The 19616-nt window shown below is 41.4% G+C and overlaps 1 protein-coding gene across 5 annotated transcripts; it reads right to left on the minus strand.

The window, feature by feature from the left end:
* Window positions 1-100: 100 nt before the first annotated feature.
* zzz3 (zinc finger ZZ-type containing 3) lies at window positions 101-19432 on the minus strand. Of its 5 annotated transcripts, none has more exons than XM_022758234.1 (12): window positions 19386-19432; window positions 11416-13147; window positions 8295-8433; window positions 7334-7481; window positions 7064-7176; window positions 6310-6381; window positions 5688-5789; window positions 5189-5284; window positions 4207-4356; window positions 2650-2784; window positions 1395-1495; window positions 101-581 (listed from the first exon to the last, which is right to left on the minus strand). In XM_022758234.1, exons 2-12 carry the CDS (start codon window positions 13080-13082, stop codon window positions 437-439), a joined length of 2868 nt encoding a protein of 955 aa, XP_022613955.1. In that variant the 5' UTR covers window positions 13083-13147; window positions 19386-19432; the 3' UTR covers window positions 101-436. The 5 variants fall into 5 exon arrangements, with proteins under 5 accessions (XP_022613955.1, XP_022613954.1, XP_022613957.1 ...); XM_022758233.1 differs by lacking the exon at window positions 19386-19432 and adding an exon at window positions 19070-19143; XM_022758236.1 differs by lacking the exon at window positions 19386-19432 and adding an exon at window positions 19092-19125.
* Between the last annotated feature and the right edge of the window lie 184 nt (window positions 19433-19616).

Here is a 19616-nt window from a genome sequence, read left to right on the forward strand (position 1 = left end):
GAAGCAGCACAGGGAGGTAACTGGAGGGCGATGACGGGAAGAGGGAAACATGAACCGCCCTCCTGGAGTCACAGAGCTCGGGAATGTCGGTGTGCCTTCGTTTTTTTTTTTTTTTGTTTTGTTTGTTTTTAAAAATAGTGTATCGTTTCAAATCACAGATCCGTTGATTAACCTGGCTGAGGTGGAGCGGGGCCCCCTTGTTCTGAGGAACCAACACGGCCGCCTTCTGCTCGAGTCAGGGAGGCCAGTTTACCAACAGCCCCCCACCAGCAGCACTGTGGTCTGCTCTGAGGCCCCTGGCTGTCTGCCTGCCTGCTGGCCTTCCTGCCTGGCGGCGGGTTAAGCGGTTATCTTGGACTTGGAGGATGGAGCCATGCACAGAGTGGCCTGTGGGATATGTGGAGAGAGCCTGGAGCTAGGGGCGTCTGGTACCCTGTCATCTGTTGGCTGGGAAGTAGTTAGGGTCCAGGTAGTTGTAGCCTGTGCTTTGCGGCAGGCAGTAGTCCCTGTCCAGAAAGGTTTCTGGCTGGTACACCGGTTCCAAGTGGTGGTTAGGCTTGTGGGTCTCTGTCTTGAACAAACTGGAACATGAGAGGGGAAAAGAGGAAAAACATTAGTCATGTAAGAACCAACGTCTTGGCGGGCTAACGATCTCATGTTGAAGGCAAAATTAAGCGAAACATGTAAGAAAATCGCCTAAACAATTTTATTTCAACTGTCACTTTGGGTTCTAACTCAAAATCAATACCTTCTGACCATGACATGTTTTACTATCTATAAGCCTTTAAAAAAAAGATATTATTACATTCTCTGCATTATTAACACATTAGAATGTAAGAAATAAAGCTACAAATTACTTTCTGGTAATGTTTTATTTCATGGGTCCTGCATTTTTCAGCTAATTTCCTGGAAACATTCCTCTGAATTTTCAAAGAAAAAGATTATGTATGTTTCTGTAAATTCCTAGGATATTTTGTTCACACAGTCTTAAACAAAATGCTATATAAGCAGAACAAACTTAAGATATAAAGGCCCTTAATATAAGTAAACAAGACAATATTGATATGTACCATAATATTTAAGTTTCTGGAAAATGTCATTAAAAATGGATAAAATAACCAGACAGGCTTGTTTGACTAATCCAGTTTGATGCAAATCTCATAAAGATGCATTACTGACATAAAGCAGTCATGCCCTTTCATTTATAACATTGCCTATAATGGCCTGACACATCCCCGATCTTAAAGGGATAGCCAACAGTGTATAAACTCTATGGAGATTGAAAAATTGATTATTAGACAAATTAATGTCATCTCATGGTATGTATCATCATTTTGGCCCACGCTCTCCATGAGTTCTGCATGTACTTTCATGACAGAGGTGGATGGTCTCACCAGTCGGAGCAGTTGGAGCAGAAATCAACCGAGTTGTCTTGCGGACAGTCCTGACAGTGCCACCGCACTCCCTGGATTGGCTCCATGCCACAGACGTCACACTGAAAACAAGCACACACACAAACACACATCTTCAGAACACAATAAGGAACAATAAGCCAAAGCTCAGAAAATATGTTTGAATGAAAAGAAGATTGCTACAGTGAAGCACATATAAAATGTAATTTACAGATAAGGCAGAGGTCCCTGTGAACTCAGTTAAGAAGCAATACCCTACTGCAGGCAAGTAAGGCAGGCAGATATAAAGGTATTTATGAAGAGCAGTGTTTGTGTTCTTTGTGACCTTGGTGTTGATTCATTTCTTTTTGTTTGGTTTTCTTTTGTCCAATGCACAGCAACTGGAGGAATCATTTATTTTAAAAATTCAGTTAAGAACCATTGATTTGTTTCTGTTGTCTGAAGGTAATATGTTGAGTATATGATTTTTCTTTTGGTAAGAATTGCAGGAAATGCCTGGCAACTAAGACAGAAAACACCGTATCCATCACAAAAGAACATTTCTGTCATGGTAACTGAAATGTTCTGTTTTTAAATCATTTTGAATCTGTGGATCTGTATTTTGTGGTAATAAGACCACGTGGCCTGGGCAGGACACCAAGTCAAGTCAGTTTTATTTTTTAGCCCAAACCAAAACAGCTTTACAATCTCTACAGCATACGACCCCCTCTACCCTCACATCCTCAATTCAAATAAGGGAACACTATAGCAACAGTAGAAATACAGATACGGAGAAAGTTAAAAAATTAAATACTATTCTGTTCGGTAATGTTGATATTGCTAACGTCAGAACAAGCACTGACTTCTGTCCTCTGTTGCCAATTTCAAACTGGAAAATGTCGTAATTGAGTCAAATATGTATTTTCAGTGATTCAGTGGCTTAATACAGCCTTCTGTATTTTCATTGGGGGACAATAGTCTATCAACATGACACTCTAAAACCATTTCTAATATGAATGTTGTCCTCTTCAAATATACTTTGTATTGTTTTTTGTACAGTGTGAATATGATACATGCTCAAAGAGAACTAGTGTATACTATGCAAATGGGACACAATCTCTGTCCTTGTTGACCAGCTTACAATCCCTCTCACTCAATGTTGTGATTTCACCTCCCCTCATACACTGAGGACACTTGTATATGCAGAAGCCTGGCTTTAATTTTGTCTTCATGATGTACAGAAATATGCAGTCTTCACCTTGTAGCCTACGTGCCGCACCCCGACCTTATCCTCCTGGATCTCCTGGAGCTTCTGTTTTTTCAGTCGCTTCAGCTCCAAAAGCTCTTTGTATTCTGGCAAATTTCTCAACTCCACAGGTACACTCTCCTCGTCCTGGGAGTCCAGGAAAGCAAGCAAACACACACATATATAAACATGCAAAGAGAAAGAGAGAGAGAGAGTGAGAGAGAGAGAGGAGACAGAGGACGTGACTGATGGGCATCAGGACATGCACACACACAAAACATCTCTACATGACTTCAGCGATCCAATCTGATAATGATATTCTCTAGATCTTTTATAACCCACAAACAATTTTGCTGACAATATTGATCGGTCTAATTTTAGTACGCAACATATCCATGAACATCAGTATTGGTTTTCTTCGGTCTGAGCTGCATTGTTGTGGTGTCTGTCATGAGCAGAGGTCGTCTTTCGGCTCAAGGTACACAAATGAAAACATCAATGTCCTTCACAAAGACACTAAATGTCTGATATCTCTTGTCTATACAAAGCTCCACCCTCTTATAGAGAGGGGAAAAAACACTTGAGACATGAAAATAGGGGCAATGTGCAACATTTTATTGTCAACAAAACTCCCAGGTCTTGACCGGGAATGGCTTTGTGAAAGACCTGCAAAGCTGCCGATGCACTTGCCCTGAGAAGACTTTCAGTGCAACCTGCAAACACAGCCAAAGTAAAGGACAACCTGGTGAAGTGAGAAATTATTGTGGCCCATGCTGGCAACATCTTTGTGACTTTACATCATATCGGCGGTGTCAGAGGTTTTGTTAACGCGCCGGTGGAGCCGGCAGCCTGTGTTCTCAGCAGGACACAGCAACCTGGTTTTACTTAAAGGTTACTGCCATCAAAGGGGGAGAAAGAAAATGTCAGCGCTTGGATAACGGCGAGCGTCAGGAGTCGCGGAGTTCAAATGGAAAAAGAGGCGAGGCTGGCCAGGCCCCCTACTCTGATTGAGCAGTTTTCAACAGCACACGCTGGGGGGGTGGGGGTGGGGGGGGTTTAGTAGAAATGAGCATGATCAAGGGCCAAATGCATCATTTCATCCAAAGGTGTTAGGAGGCAGAGGGACAGTCTATCATATGATACAGATGTAAGAGACAAGGCAGGGAGCATTTTGCCCTGTCTGAAATGGATTTAAATGAACTGGTCAGGTATAAAACAAGCTCCCAAAGGAAAATAACATGTAGCTTTTACCAGTCTTTATCATACAGGCCACTTCTTACATAAGGAGGAGAGGGTACGACTGTGGATGGTGACGGAGAAGAGGACATGTGAGCTTGTGATTAGCTTAATTAAGCAGCAAAGTACCACAGTCTGGTCGGTGATCGGTGGCACGAACGAGGCAAATGAGCTCAGTTACAAGATTACCTCCCACAACAAATGAAATGAGAGGGGTGGGTGGGTGGGTGGGTGGGTGGGTGTGTGTGTGTAAACGCTAGTATACTTAAATATAAAGACAAAAGCTTTGTGGCCTTCAGTAATTGATGTTCTCAGATGTGACAGAGGACTGACCGAGTCATCAGCAGAGGGGTCCTGCACGCTGCTGTAATACGCTGAGCGCTCGTCATCTTCGTCCATGTAGACCGGAGGCTCATAGGAGGTCAAGAAGGTGGACGGCCGGTACAGGTGCTTGTTAAGGTGGTGCTGCCTCTTACTGGATGCCTGGAGAACAAATGGGTTACAGAAGGAAATCATTTTAAACATCCCCTTAAACATGTACTGGGCAATGTAGGTCAAATCAGTATCGTGATATTAAAAAGTATAATTTTCCAATATCAATATACATCAGGATGCACCACATTTGAAGATCAGTACAATGAACTGTGTTCTGCTGTTAAATATTATAGTTCACAAAATTCTTCATGTCAAACAAAACTTGCTAAAATAACTGTTGAAATGCACATTACAATTTGCTTAGTGTCATTTATTTTGTAAAATGATAAAACAGGATGACAATGCCCCCATCCATAGGGCATGAGGGCTCACTGAATGGTTTGATGAGTGTGAAAATGATGTGAATCATATGCTATGGCCTTCACGGTTGAACAACTATGGGAGATTTTAGACCGACGTGTTAAAACTCTGCACCGCCACCATTAAAACACTGCAGTAGACTTCAGAGACTCGGAGAATCAATACCGAGGAGCACTGCAGCTGTTCTGGTGGCACATGGTGACCCGACACATTACTAAGGCACTTAATGTTGATTTTTCCGTTAATTTGTCACCAATCTGTACAAGGCTTGGCCGATATCATTAGCTGTTTTTTTTTTGCTTTGTTTTTTTTTTTTTAATCTTATCACGGCTTTTCTCAAATATCCAAAATAAATCAAGCTCTACTCAAAACCACACTCAAAACATCACAACACCATTTAACAGATGTGTCAATACTGAATTAATTGCCCAGTCCTTACTTCAAGACACCTTACATTCATTAAGACAACAATTTGTTTTAATATGGTCAAGGGTTTTGTATTTAATGAGTTAAGAATTACCTTTTTAGTGTACATGCACAGGTTGGGTGTTCTTCCAGGCACAGGGATACCAGCTTTTGTCAGTTTGATGAAGTACTTTTGAACCCTACTGGCAACCTGGAAAGTTTTAACAGAAAAATTTCTACGTTAATTATTTCCAACTGGGGAACAGTCGCTTGAAGTAACTGAGGTCACACACACATACATGCATCATTCAGGTACTTGCAGGGGCTGCAGTTATCATATAAGTCCATGTATACTCAATTTAACAGTCTGTTGCCATAGCAATGACACACTTTCAATGTCATGACAAGCTAATAAAAACACAAGTAAACAACAGTACATCTGGTTTACAGACAACTACCAGCAAACAATCAGCCAAGTCAGTTCTTTCAAGTGTAGGTCATCATGAAGTTTGTTGCTTCTTTAAAGTGAATTCTTTCCAGAATCTGACCAGAAAATAAGTAACTAACTAAACCAAATGGGTAATAAGTGCATGCATTTTCTCTCTCTTCATCACCTGTTTTGCTGTTCGATTGCCCAGCTCATCAGCAATCTTCTGCCATCTCCTGGACTCGACTTCCTCAGGAGGGAACTTAACAAGAAGCTGCTCCAGTTTTTTCTGGAAAATACACAAAAAAACAGGTGAAAACTGTGCAAGGACAAACTTCCTTATTGTGCAAATGATAATACTAAGCAACAGGACATAAGTATTCAGATAGACACTAGTCAAAAGAAAGCCCATGAATGAGGCAAGTAGAACAAATTAATAAATGTCTGCTTATAGACAAAAAGGATTTAAAGCCCTGATTTCACAAAATGATGATAGTTGGACAGACTACAGTTCTGTAAATTTTAGATTTCCTTTTTTATAACATCAATGTGGTGTTCATGATTTTTTTTTTTTTTTTAATCTACAAAGAGCCTGAAAATGTTGCTATACCAGTCTCACCAAGCAATCCTCACACACACTTGGTTGTTCTCTCTTTATTTATTCCATGTGTTCTTTATAGTTTGTTTGGTGTTTCTGTGTTACGTGTAGGTTGTTTTATGGCAATGAAACCAAACACTAAACCACTCCCCTGATAAATTATGTCAGTCTTATAAAATATAGTGCAACATCTTAAACGCTTGCAACCTACCTGTTCCTCCACAGTCCACAGCTGGTTAAATGTGTCAGGCTTGTTTGGATGACAAATCCTCCCCCTGATCATCTGTCAAGTAAACAAGTGACAGGCATGTTAAAGGACTGACTCCATGGAGGGAAAAAAAAAAAAAAAAAAAAGAGGGGGGGGGGGGGGGCAAAATGCTATTTGAAGAGCTCTGTGCATATGAACTGCCTGGCACACTGAATCTGTCAGTTTGACAGAGAAAGCCCGGCTGTCAGATGTGACTCGAGACGTGTCATTGGGAAAACGCAGAAAAACAGCAACTCTTTTGAGTGACAAACAAAATCCTGTTAGAATTCAGACAGTGTAGTCCGGGGAAATGCAAATGTGCTCGCACAATATAAACAGGGAGCGAGACAGAAATAATCAAGGAGTTGTTTGCTCCTTGCTAAATGCTTGGCGTTGTCTAATCCGAACAATCAATTAAAAGTGAAACCTTACTGCCTATACAGACACACACACACACACACACACATAATAGAGGCCAAGAATAAGACATAATAATCAGAGGTGTGGGAGAGGCAGTCCCCTCATGTTTCCATAGATACCATCTTTTGTGCTCACATGTGCTGTATGCTTACGAGGAAGAATAAGGGAGATGAGGTTGAGATAGCAGTTTGAAATGGTAATGGTAATGTAATGATACACTGGCAGACGATCACCACTGTGATGACAGCAGCAGCATGTGTGTCGTACAGGTTATTTTAGTAAGGAGGCAGAGCCATACCTGCGCTTGCCTTCCGTTCTCTGGAGCATCACTAGTGGGCAGAGAGGAGTACATGGTGGAGGATTCGCCCTCTTTCTTGGGTTCTACTGGACTTTTTGGTCGAAGAGGCAAACCTAAATGGAGGGAATGAGCAGAATTATTATCTTTAAAAGCTGTGAGATGACAAAATTGTTTATCTGGTATTTGATGTATTGTACACCCTACAAGATAAAGACAAAAAACCCATCTATATTAAATGAAATTCACTGTCATTTCTAAATTTATACGTGCCTTTGTCAAAGATCAGCTTTAGCCGCCTGGTTTTGCGCTTCTTGTCGCAGAACTCTCTCTCGAAGTCACCAAGGCCTGAGGTGTACTGTTCCCACGCAATGTCAGGGAGCTGGACAACCCGCTGCGGACACGGCAAGCCCAAATTCACCTGAAGATCACAAGAATCGGGGCGTCACGATTCCAATAACAAATTAACAAATAACTTCTGTAACACTCACTGCAGCAATGTTAGATATTTGACAACACATGAGAAACCAAAAGATGTTACAAAACAAACTTTCATATATTAGGATATTTCTACTTTTGTTGGGTATGCTCAAATGTTGATATCTTTGTAAACAGGGGCTTTAAAGTTATCCCAATATCTAGGTTCAAGAGAAGGGATGGCCATTCGTGTGCTGTGGAGGGCTTCTGTCTTCATATTTTCACCAATTTTTAAGCAAATACTTGCTTTAACTTGTTCAGCAGGTGTTCTGACTGTATTTAGTGGCCACATTTACTTGACTGCATTAGTTCATTTACTGATTTGTTTTGAAATCATATTGTGCAAGCTGTCAGGTAGTAAATCCCAAGTAGAAAATGTGGACAGTGTGCACATTCAGCCCGGTTGACTGAATGAGACTCATACAGTGGAAAAGGAATGGCAGTCTGCACCCTGCATTTTACAAGCTACCAAATCTATTTATTCCAGCAACGTTTCAACAAGCAAGGTATTCCTGAGGCAAAAAACAAAATCAAGATCTTACATGTCTCAGAGAGGGGTTGATGCAGAGTAAGTGACAACTTATTAAAATACCAGCATGCACGGTGTATTTAACATATTTTATGCAACTCATTCCGAAGGCGTTTGTTGTAAAATCAAAACATAACACTTTTCTCCCAGGCACTTCTAAGCTTTATGCATTTTATTATATCAAGGACACAGGTCTGTTTTTTTTGGGGTTTTTTTTTGTTTTTTTACCCGTTTCTGCAGCTGTTCAACAAAGCTAATGGGATCGGCTAGTGCCTCTCTCTGTTGACGTGCCAATGTCTCCAGGTCCAGGATGGCCTGCGTGCGCTGGGCCTCGAGAACTCCGATGGTCTGCAGCAGCCTCTGATAACTGACATGAAAGGAAGTGAGTTTAGACAAGAGTGGAATGAATGGACTGCTTACATTATTTAACCTGACACTTGCAATGCTGCAGTGCATCAAACTTTTAGAACCCAGACTATGCATAATTCAACCATGGTGCTCACAACCTAAATAGTTGCACAAGACAGGAAGGGCTCTCCAATCTTTTCCACCTATTTTGCCTATAAAGTTTTTACAGGTGTTTGAGTAGTACAAATCTTGGCAATGGCTATAAAATATGTATCTTCTCAAATGAACCTTTTTGGCAAATACCTAACAACTTTAGAGAGTTGCTTTTCTAGTGTCATCAAGAACTGCAGCTGGTAAATAATAAACATTTACTTGGTAAGAGAAAACACACTGCTCTCATCTCTAACTATGCACATCACTCAGATTTCACAGCAAATATGAAAATCTTTGCATGACTACCACTTGGGTTTTGCAGTGCTTGAGGAGTCTTCAGTGCTGTAGAGGTCTGACCTTTCCACTCACACCCTCTGGGGCAACAGGAGAACTGCAAACTGAGCTGTCAATGACTAAGTGTGGTACTGACTCAGAGGCCTTACAGTGTGAGCAGAGCTGGAGGAATCGACAGTAGTGTGACAGCATTCTACATGGCTATAACCTAATGCAGGTGCTCAGTGGAGCAGAGTGGATCAATCCTTCCTAACAGGACATGAATGAAAATCAATGCACAGGACACAATTTATTCAATAGCTGCCGGTGGTTTGAAAATCCTCCACGTAAAAACATTCAGACCGGTCAACTGTCTTTAACCTCATATCCCTTGATTCGTTACAGACACCAGCCTTTTACACTATGTGAGGCACAGTTGACCTTGTACAGCATCAGTTTGTACTGTGCTACAATGCAAGATGTAAATCTGGCTCTGCAACAGTGGCACTAAAATATATTGCTGTACATTTCCTGTACTACAGAGTGATTCTGATTAAAATGTAAGATCTCTGCAAGAGAAAGCAGCAAGCATGCTGACTTCTTCAGATGAACAGACGATCTGTGTATTAATCCGTTTTAGCGGAATGAGGAGAACTTGGCTCTGCCTCTCAACACTCTGGACTCCCTCCAGGTGTCCAGGGACAAGCCTGGTGTTCCATTGCCACCTACTGGGCCCAAGGACCACTCACAAACACTGGTGCCAAATGAAAGGCTGTGACCAGGACAATAGTTCTCCTTTGTTAATGCCTGATAATTAAGGCTCTGAGATTATTATTTTTTTTATATTTACACAATATAATCCATAAAATTGTGAGGTGCAAATACAAGATTTTCTCTATACAGATCATCAATCATGTCAGTGTCAATTCTCCACACTCAGCAACCTTAAAATGCCTAGTCATGCCTCCCCAAAAATGACTCCTCACTGCATTGATCGGATCCTTCAGAAAGTCTCCTTACTCAGCGCAATGAAACCTTGGCAAGTGACAGAAACTTGATCGAATTACCTTGTAATACGAGCGCAGTGAAATCTTATTCTAAAGCCACTATCCGAATTTGAAACATTCACCAATACTGGTGTCAAAGACAGAAGGACCTCAGCTGATGATGTCTCTAAGCCCCTAAAGCGCTCCGCCCATCCTCCTATGAAGATGCATCATGAATCAGCTGACCTGCCACAGTGCAGTTAGGAGAGCCTGACTGCGCACAGCATGAGACCTGTCCACTAACATAAACATAATCTTGCATGACATCTGACAACCAAACTAGGAACAAAGCCTGCACTGAGAAATCCATTTCCTCTAAAACAACTCTTGTTCCTGAGAAGAGAGCGAAGAGAAGCAATCAGAGCAGTAATTTTAACATCCATTCTCCTCAGGCTTTGGAAATCTGACAATTGGCAGGAAATTCACACAATCAGAGCACCAGATTGAAGGTGAAAATTAAATGCTGAAACATGTAGAACCTAAACAAAAGGACAGGAGCTATAGTTAGATGCTCAGCAATATTCCCATAATGACTGAGAAAAGACTCTAAAAATAACTAGGATAATCAAACAAACATTCTGTCTATGTGTTGGTGGTGCAAAAACCCTGATACACTTATATCACAATGCAGTGTTTCCTTACATTTGTTTTCAGAGGAAAGGATGGTCTGCTGACCAAAAAGGCTAATAATGTTTTTTTTCCATTATATTTACATTCAACTCCTACAAATTATTATAAAATACAAACTGTTGAAACATAAAAATCCTCTGCATCATAGCCGAGACTGTCAACAGGCACAGGGTTGCAAGAAGAGCTGCAACAATTAAGTCAATTGATCGATTTTTAACAATCGATTAAGCATTTCAGTCATTTCTAATGAAAAAATGTAAAATATTCCCTCGCTCGATAAAACAAGCAACCATGAATACATAAACTCGTGCTGCATTTTTCACTGTTTTATGACATTTTAACAGACTAAACAATTAATTGAGAAAATGAATGACAGATTAATTGACAAAGAAAATAACTGTTAGTCACAGCTCTAGTTGCAAGATATATCTGAGGGGTCATGAGATAATGAACACAAACAGCAAAGAAGAGAAATACTGTTCCGCTACTCAAATTTTGATTTATTTTCCTGACTTTCCTCTAATCCTATCCATTTCTTATGAAATACGGGCAGGTGTAAACCTTGGCTCTTCACATCTCTAACAGTTCTTCAAATGAAACTAAGAGGTTTAGAGGACTGCTCACAACTCATTCAAATATTCAGCCTGCAAGGAGGGGTCATAAGCCGGAATAAAAAGATTAAATAATAATAATTTTAAAAAATTTAGGTGTTCCGACATTCAGCACTTTCAAGATATCAAATACTCTTAGCACGTAGAAATACACATTAACTAAAGTGCATCTCTGGTCCATTCAAAACCACAGACCAGAAGTAATGCAATGATCACAGAATATAGTGATCAAAATGTGTGAGAGCTAAATCAACAAAAGATGAGGGGAAATGAGGAGCTCCCACATACTCTTTATTGTGTTTAAGAGCCAGGTGGTCAGACTCAAAGTAATACACGTCTGGCTCCTCCTCTTCCTCCTCCTCTTCCTCAGCAGCCTGGGTCTGTGTAAGCTCCTTGCTGCTCTCTGCTTCTTTGCCATCCAAAGACCCACCAACCTCGCCACCTGGCCTGTCTCCAGGATCCAAGGACTCACTGGAGGGGCCTACAGAGTCTGAGGGAACAGGTTCCTCCACCATGGGACAGTCCTCCTCCAGCCCAACCACCACCTCCCCCTCTTCCCTCAAGGGACCATTGTCTCTAGGAGGAGAGCTGGGCTTGGAGGAGGTGGCTTTGCCACCAGTGGCAGCCCTCCTGGGTGAAGTCCGTAGGGTGTATCTGTGTTCATAGAGCTCTGTGAAAGAGGGGGGCGTGCTGGATATTGAGGGGTTGCACCCTGGCTCTGTGGGGGAGGGGGTGGTTGCTAGTGGGGGTGTAGTTTCTCCTGAGTTGCTGTTGTTGATTGGACTACTGTTCATGTTGGTTGTGGAGGAGGTGGAGGCAGCAGCTTCCTGCAATGGTGTTAGTGGCCGGCCATTGGCGTCACTCTCGCTCTCTGTCACCTGCTCCTCGTGGGCCAAACACAAGGGCTCACCCACCACATCAACCTCCACCTCCTCTACCTCCTGCTCCTTGGCCACTATCAACTCAGGGACAGGATCCTCTGGAACAGCCTCAAGTGCTGGTGCAGATGAGGCTGGCGATTCCCCTGAGCCAGAGACCTCTTTCTGCCCAGGGACAGAGTTTCTACAAGGCACAGCAGGGTCAGGGGATGAGGGAGCCCCCGCCTGGCTACCATTGAGCAGCGATGGGCAGTTGTTGGCAGAGGTGGGATCTGTACTAGACTCTTCAGTGAGTGCGCTAGAGTCCTCTGCTTTATTCTCTCGGAGTCCATTAGAAGCTTTGTGAGCATTTGGGGGATGAGGTGCCCCATCACACTCCACATGGCCATCCTCCACTTTCGCTCCTGTCAGCTCACCTTCCTCTTTACTCAGCACAGGTGAGGAAGGAGCTGTATTAGCAGAGTTTTGACTGGGAAATTCTTCACAACTGTTGTCCTTGCTAGGCTCTGGGACAGAGGCTGGACTTTCAGGTTTCTGAGGCTCAGGGTGCTCTTCGTGTCCCTGAGACTCTCCGGAGCGGGAGCACCGCTTGGCCCTTTTGATTTGAGGAGAGGCATCCCGCGCCCCTTTCCCTCTATCACAGTTCTCAGGCTTCTCGGGAGTAATGTCTTTTTCTAAACAGGACACACCCCGCTTCCTGGAGCTGGTCCATTGCTCCACCTCAGCTGTGGAAGCATTTGAGTCAGTTTCCTTTCCCTGCAATGAGGCCTGTTGCTGGCCATCATGCTGAGTGTCCTGCTTAGCGTCCTGCTTTGTATCATGTTTAGCGTCCTGCTTTGACTCCTGCTTGCTCTCCTGTTTGGTGTCCTGCTTCGACTCCTGCTTGGCGTCCTGCTTCGACTCCTGCTTGGCGTCCTGCTTCTTCTTGGGCGAACGGGCCCTCGGTAATGGAGACACCGAAGTCTCCTCCGGCTGGGCGATGCTGCGGTTCCTGAGGGTTCGACCACAAAAGTTCTCATCCAATCCATTGAGCCCCACTGATGACCTTGTGACGCGCGAGGAACGGGACGCGGCCATACTACGGCGGGTGCCTACAGTCTCCTCATCCTGGTGCTCTCTCCTCTGCAGCAGAATGTGGGCACCTGCAAAACACATACAAACAGATACAAACACTTCAATAAGGTATTATAATGATTGAACCATGCAAACATTTACAGCTCAAGGGTTATGCTGTAGCATTAATATTGTAGTGGTTATAGGTCTGACTGGTTTCACTGGCCAGCCAAGCTAAAAATTAATACACAAGGTTTTTCAAACAAAAGCATTCCCCTAAAGGCCTTTGTTAAATACTGCTCAGGTCATTTCTCAGCTCACACCAGAGGGGTATTGATTTCTCCTGTCATTGTAGCTAAGCAACACCTTCTGGCCACAAGCAAAACTAGATGTCTTATCCCAGGTCTGTGCAAAGGAAATACACTTAAAAGGTGGGTGATCAAAACAGGAAACAGTAAGGTCAGATCTCCCATTTAGCCTAAATGACCAATTCTGCAGTTTCTTTTGACACTTCACAAATGGCACAGCGTTGAAGCTCATCTGTATGTGCTTGCTTGCTTACTCAAGAGATAAAGGTGACTACAGTGCACTGAGCATTTTAAGTGAAGAAAAGCCCCAAAGCAGGCAAACTGGTGAATTTCACAAAGGTAAACTACCTTAAAACCAAAAATATCAAATACACAAGTCATCATACATAATGTGCGTATTTCAGTGAGAGTATATTTATCCCCCCCCTGCAGAGATCACTGCTTATTCTGTCAGACAAAGAATAAACATGTTTTACTGGTTGACTGATTTCTGACACAGAAGCTACACTGTAATTCTTACATCCAATTCAGCAGAGATAACACTGCAGGTTTGTCATCACACACTGTAGTCTGTTTATCTCTGTATAACAGGTGTGCCAGAGGACCAACAGGCTGCAATCCTTCCACAATTTATTAGAACATACAAAGATTGAAATGCTGCAACAATAAGAATCCTACACAAGGCCTACAGGCTTAAAGTACCATAGAAGCTTAGGACATGATTAACTTACTCACACAATTGAAGGTACAACAAAGACTCCCAAAACACGCTCTGTGTGTCGCTGAGGAAGTTCATTACTGTGCATTAGAAGAAAAATACCGAATTACACTGTGAGCCGGAAAATCAGCTATCCAATGCGAGCACACGCTAAGAAGTAGTGAGTCTTATTCTATACTAAATAATAAATTTCACTGATAATAAACAGCCTTTATGCATCATGCATCACATGTCATCTAGGTCAGACAGTCGGTGATAATTTCACCATTTCATGCAGACAGCTTAATTCACATTAAGGTTGTATTGAGGCAAATGTAACTTGAATAACATTGCTAGCTTACTCATCAACGCATACAAAAATGCATATAAAAAGTCATCTTATTCTGGTTTCTCTCAGTAATTTGAATCTGCAAAAAGGTCATGGAGTGAAGCAGATGTAAAGCAATGTGTTAATGTGAGAAATTATATTGTTTCTATATGTAAAAAAACACCATAGCCGGCAGTCATGCAATACTAGGAACACATTTGCAAAGTAGTTCTCCTATTACAAATAACAAGAAACAGATTACATTACATGAAACTCATCAATATAAAGAACAATTAGTACAAAATCAAACAATTAATTTTAGTGGGAAAATATACAACTATAAACCATGTTAATACCTTAATTTATTAATATATATTTAGGTATATACAGTAAATAGAAATTAAGTTATCCCTGTGTATGTAAACATACACATAATATACATATAATATACATACACATAATCATACACATAATCAAAATAAAGGGACATTTTTAGATTAAATCATTTGGATTTAAAAAATCCTGTCCTTGCTAGAATAAATGTATGTATAGCCTAATTCCTGAGAACATTCGCAATCAGGACAAACGCAGGAAACTTGCCACTGAAGTACCCTCTAGATCATGGCTCCAACTAATAAATCTAACAACAGAGGACAATAAAAATGTAATGCAGTAAAGGTCATACTAAAGTGACATTCAGGGGGAGATGATCTCACTGAGTGTCCTTTTGCAGAAGATGAGACATAGTCATGAGACATTCATTGTTGAAAAGAGAAATTATTGCATCAATTAGCATTGGACATGGTGTTCATTTACATTAATTCCTAGTACATCAATCTGTAGGACGACCTCTGTCAAAACTAATTTAAAAAGGTCCTTGTTGCCTGAGACAATCCATCCCTTCCCCTACACAGTGCCAACACAGGAACATCAAAGCCAAAGGCTACCCTGGCTACAAATACATTTTGATAATATTCCTTCAGGGAGATAACATAATAGTCACCTGGAATAAGCATTACCACATGCACATATTACTCACACTCCAGTAAAGACTCCAGCTGAGAAAGCTAATGTGATTTGTCCATGCATAAAATAAGAGAGAGAAAGAAAAACACAATGGGGGGAGCAGGGGGCAGGTTATTCAGACTGAGCACTCACCCTTAGACTCACCACGACAAAACTAATTAAGCTGGCTCATGTGACCTGCTCTCAAAAACTAGAAAACTAATCACTACTTCAAAATGATCAGGGTTACAGTTGAGCAGAATTGCAATGTGAAAAATTAGCTCACATTTTCTTATGCCAATAATTAACAAGTTGTTAATTGGCATAGCTTCAACTAATAATTAATAAATGAAAGTCTAATGTTGCATTCAGGTGCCTGGTGGAAGATTTGTGCCCGTGTAACAATACAAAGCAAGTTGTGATTACTTGGCAAACGTGACTATCCTATCTAAGAGTACATCCACATTAAGCTGCTTAAATTTGTAAACGCATCTTTTTCTCTCCGTTTCAGCCCTCCTTTCAGACTCACACTGTTTTCCTCCCCAGAAAACGGAGCATTTCCAAAACACTATCGGAACGTGTAAATTTGAAAACACCTGCTTGGTGTTTCAGTTTGTAAAAGATAAATGGAGCTTTTCCAAAACGATGACCTAAGCCAGCCTGGTGAGGGTCGGGGGCTGCTTGCCAGTAAAGTTAGGACAACGTTTAGTCGCCTCTAATCATAACTGTGATTGTTAAATTTAAATGATAATATATCCAAAAACACAACAGAGCTGTTGTCGTCAACCTGGATTTATCATGATTTTTTCAGATGATGCTCCAATTATAAATTAAGAATTTTATCACTGCAGATTTAGAATGACTGTTAACATGTAGTGTTTAAAGGCTTCAATTAAATCACTATTTCACTCTCATTCCATTGTCTAACAACAGAAACAAATGTACATGAGAACTACATTGTGAATTCGGCTGCAATAAAACATGTTATAGATGTCGACAGAAAGCTGGAAGACACAGAGGCAGAGGCTCAAACTAATGTAACACACACCTGACAGAGGTGTAATGACTGCAATGTTGTATAATAAAGAGTGCATAAAGTTTGACTGTGTGAGATAGCTTGCTTTTTTTCCCAGTCAACACTGTTACAAAGTAGGTATGCAAGAATTTTTTTTATGTAGGGCTAATCATTAACAAAAACCTCCTTGGCTGTGGAGCATGTAGTGAATTAGCACCAAAAATACAGTACTGTGCAAAGGATTAAGGCATTTTAAATATACACTCTTATCCATCATGCAACCATGCCATCAGGGCGGCATCAGGTTGTTCCTAATTCATTTTGCTGCAGGACCACAACTCCAAACATACAATCAGAGTCGTAAAGAGCTATCTCCAGCAACGAGAATAACATAAGAGTCCTGTAACAGATGTTTTGGCCCCCACAGAGCCCTAATCTCAACATCATGGAGTCAGTCTGGGATTACATGAAGATACTGAAAACACCAAGACAACCTGAATGCACATAAGAACTGTTTTCCAAGATGCTCTGAACAATCTACTTGCAAACTACTTTGAAAAACTGTGCACAAGCATACAGAAGAGAACTGGTTGCCATTTTAAAAGGCAAAGGGTGACCACAGCAAATACTAAGTATTTTTTCTGTTTACTGCACTTTGTATGACCTTAATTGATAAAAATAAATAATAAAAACTATTCATTGATTTTTTTCTGGAAGCATACTCACATTACCTACAGTGCTTACATTTTTTGCACAGTACTATATATCACACCACTGGTTTCCCTCAGTATACACACTAGGAAATTTAGATTAGATACAGTTTAAGCCAGTGGTTCCCAGTCTTGAAAAGTTAGAGAAGTTAAATCTGTTATGTGAAGAATCTATTGCTTTCATCTGGCCTCTAAAAGTGCTTCAAATGAAAAAATCTTACACAGATAAATGACTCTTTGGTTGAACTGCATGTAATTCATGTCAACACTAAGGTCAAAGCATCTGATCAGGGGTTGCAACTAGACACTGCTGTGTTTTATGGGGTCACAAGCCAAGAAGGGTTCGGAACCACTGCTTTAGACCACTGACCATCATTTCATTGGGGCTCTCTCTCTAATATTGGTGGGTAAGTGACAGTGAACAGTCCTAAGTTACTGAGCCAAAAAATGTCATATTTTAGTGGGTAACTAGTCATAAACTGTATACTATATCTAAACATATAATTTAGTGTTACATATGCCACGTTTTAGTGTGTCAGATATAAACATTAAAATGTGATCACTACTAATGAATAAAACAAAGAAGATCATACCATTGCTTATTCAATGAACTTCTCAGCACACTCCTGGTAAACCTTACAAGTGCTTAGTTTCATTTTGCAGTAGTAGGGTTTGAGCAAGTTCATTACAGTCTTACCACAATATACTGCCATGTATGGTCACTGATCCTAACAAGGTTGGAAAAGAACAAATTCTGCCCACAGGCTGCAGTTTAACCTTGGATTTTAACAGTGTCAAAGCCGAATATCTTAGTCAACACAGGTACCTATACAGAACACGTGTGATTTACCTTTCAATCAAACCACTTCCTGTTCTTCTCTAAAGCGCGTTATGAAGTTATGATAAACACGTGCTGATTGCATTACTATAATCATGACAGACCAGGGCTTACAAATTGCTTATTTGCCTTCATATACCAAACACTGGTTTCATTGAGATTTTAAAGCAGTAAACTCCTCAGCTTTACATAAGTAAACACTCTCCTTACAAGCAAAGTGTGAAGGCTAGTGTTGGCAAACCAGCTAAGCTAACTGAGTTTCAGAGTGAGAAATTTGTCTTATGATAAACAAACAAGCTTTGAGCCGTTTTACCGTCGTGCTGGTCTGTTCGCCTCTGTTACTGACCTGTAGTTCAACACTTCCATAGGGCCTACTGGCAACAAAAAATCCACGAAGTGGTGTTGGTATACATACCGACGAGAATCGCCCAAACCCCCACATCCCAGCTAATCAGCTGCCGCGAGCTCAGCACCGACAAAGTTGGAGGCACGAGGATGCTGTTAAACTACCGAGACTAGACAACGGTGCCGCCGCACATGCCGCCGGTTAAGTTAACACTAGTTTGCGTCAGGTGAACTCTAAAGTTTACCGTTAAAAACTCCGGAACCACGTTTAGGCAAAACACAGGTGGTTCATGGAGCTGACGAGCGGGGTAAACGTTAGCATGGACCAACTTCCAAGCAAACGTTACTTGACCTAGCTTGCTGTTTAGCGAGCTAACCTCAGCAAACTAATTTACCGTTAGCTCTCAGGGCTAAATATAAAACATTAACGCTTAAGACACCAAACTGCAGACTGTTGCACTCGTGAATTTCACATTATCTTACACACTGTCCACGACACCCAACTAACAAGTACACTACAATCTAACCCCACCACTTTCATTTTTTAATGCTTTTTTCTTGTTAACGACTAGTTAGCCAACTTGGCTAACGTTACCTCGGCTAGTTTTCCAGTTAACCGCACCGCGCAGAGAAGAAATCGTGGCGATTTCAGATGCAGCCTCTCTACCAACGTTACCAACATCGGGTACATGCTAGCTAGCTCGACTACTGACCCAGACGTTAAGTCCATCAACAACACAATAAAGGGAGGGAATCGCTACTAACATTGTGATTCGCCGAGGTTTACATTTCAACTGCTGCGTACAGACAGGAGTAGCATGGATAGCAGCCAAGTACTATAACGGCAGTTGATAACCAGTTAGCAGCTACAGCTAGCCGCAGCAGGTTAATATTAGCTAGCCAAGCTAGCTGATTGTTCCGCGCATAACTTTGCCGATATATTTGTGTACTGCCAACAATGCAGGTCGTAGACATTTTTTGGTGGGATACCAAATTCAGGTTTTTTTCATTTGCTGTGCTACAAGTACCAAATTGGAGGTACACTTCTAAATCGCTTTTGAAGCTCAAGAATTACACATACCTCACTTCCGTAAATTTGCTGCACGTTCGGCCGCAGCCATGTTTTCAGTCCAGTCAACTAGTCGGGGTGTGTGAGCCGATTCAGCCGCGCTTGTCAAACTGCAACACTCTACATTTTTGCCCATGCCAGAAGTGCAGTCGGTCACATAATCTCGGGGTAACCTAGCTTAATTAACGACTGTTTACTAACACTTTTAATGACGGACAATACACATTATAATTTACTTTTCTT

This window comes from Seriola dumerili, unplaced genomic scaffold (assembly GCF_002260705.1).
Source record: "Seriola dumerili isolate Sdu_G_001 unplaced genomic scaffold, Sdu_1.0 BDQW01000291.1, whole genome shotgun sequence".
Taxonomy (NCBI): Eukaryota; Metazoa; Chordata; class Actinopteri; order Carangiformes; family Carangidae; genus Seriola; species Seriola dumerili.

Coding starts and splice junctions, on each gene's coding strand:
- zzz3 (XM_022758234.1), bottom strand. CDS start 13,082: ATGGCCGCGTCCCGTTCCTCGCGCGTCACAAGGTCATCAGTGGGGCTC. Junction 5,285..5,687: donor GCAATCGAACAGCAAAACAG/GTGATGAAGAGA, acceptor AAAACTTTCCAG/GTTGCCAGTAGGGTTCAAAA. Junction 1,496..2,649: donor TGCGGCACGTAGGCTACAAG/GTGAAGACTGCA, acceptor GCTTGTTTTCAG/TGTGACGTCTGTGGCATGGA.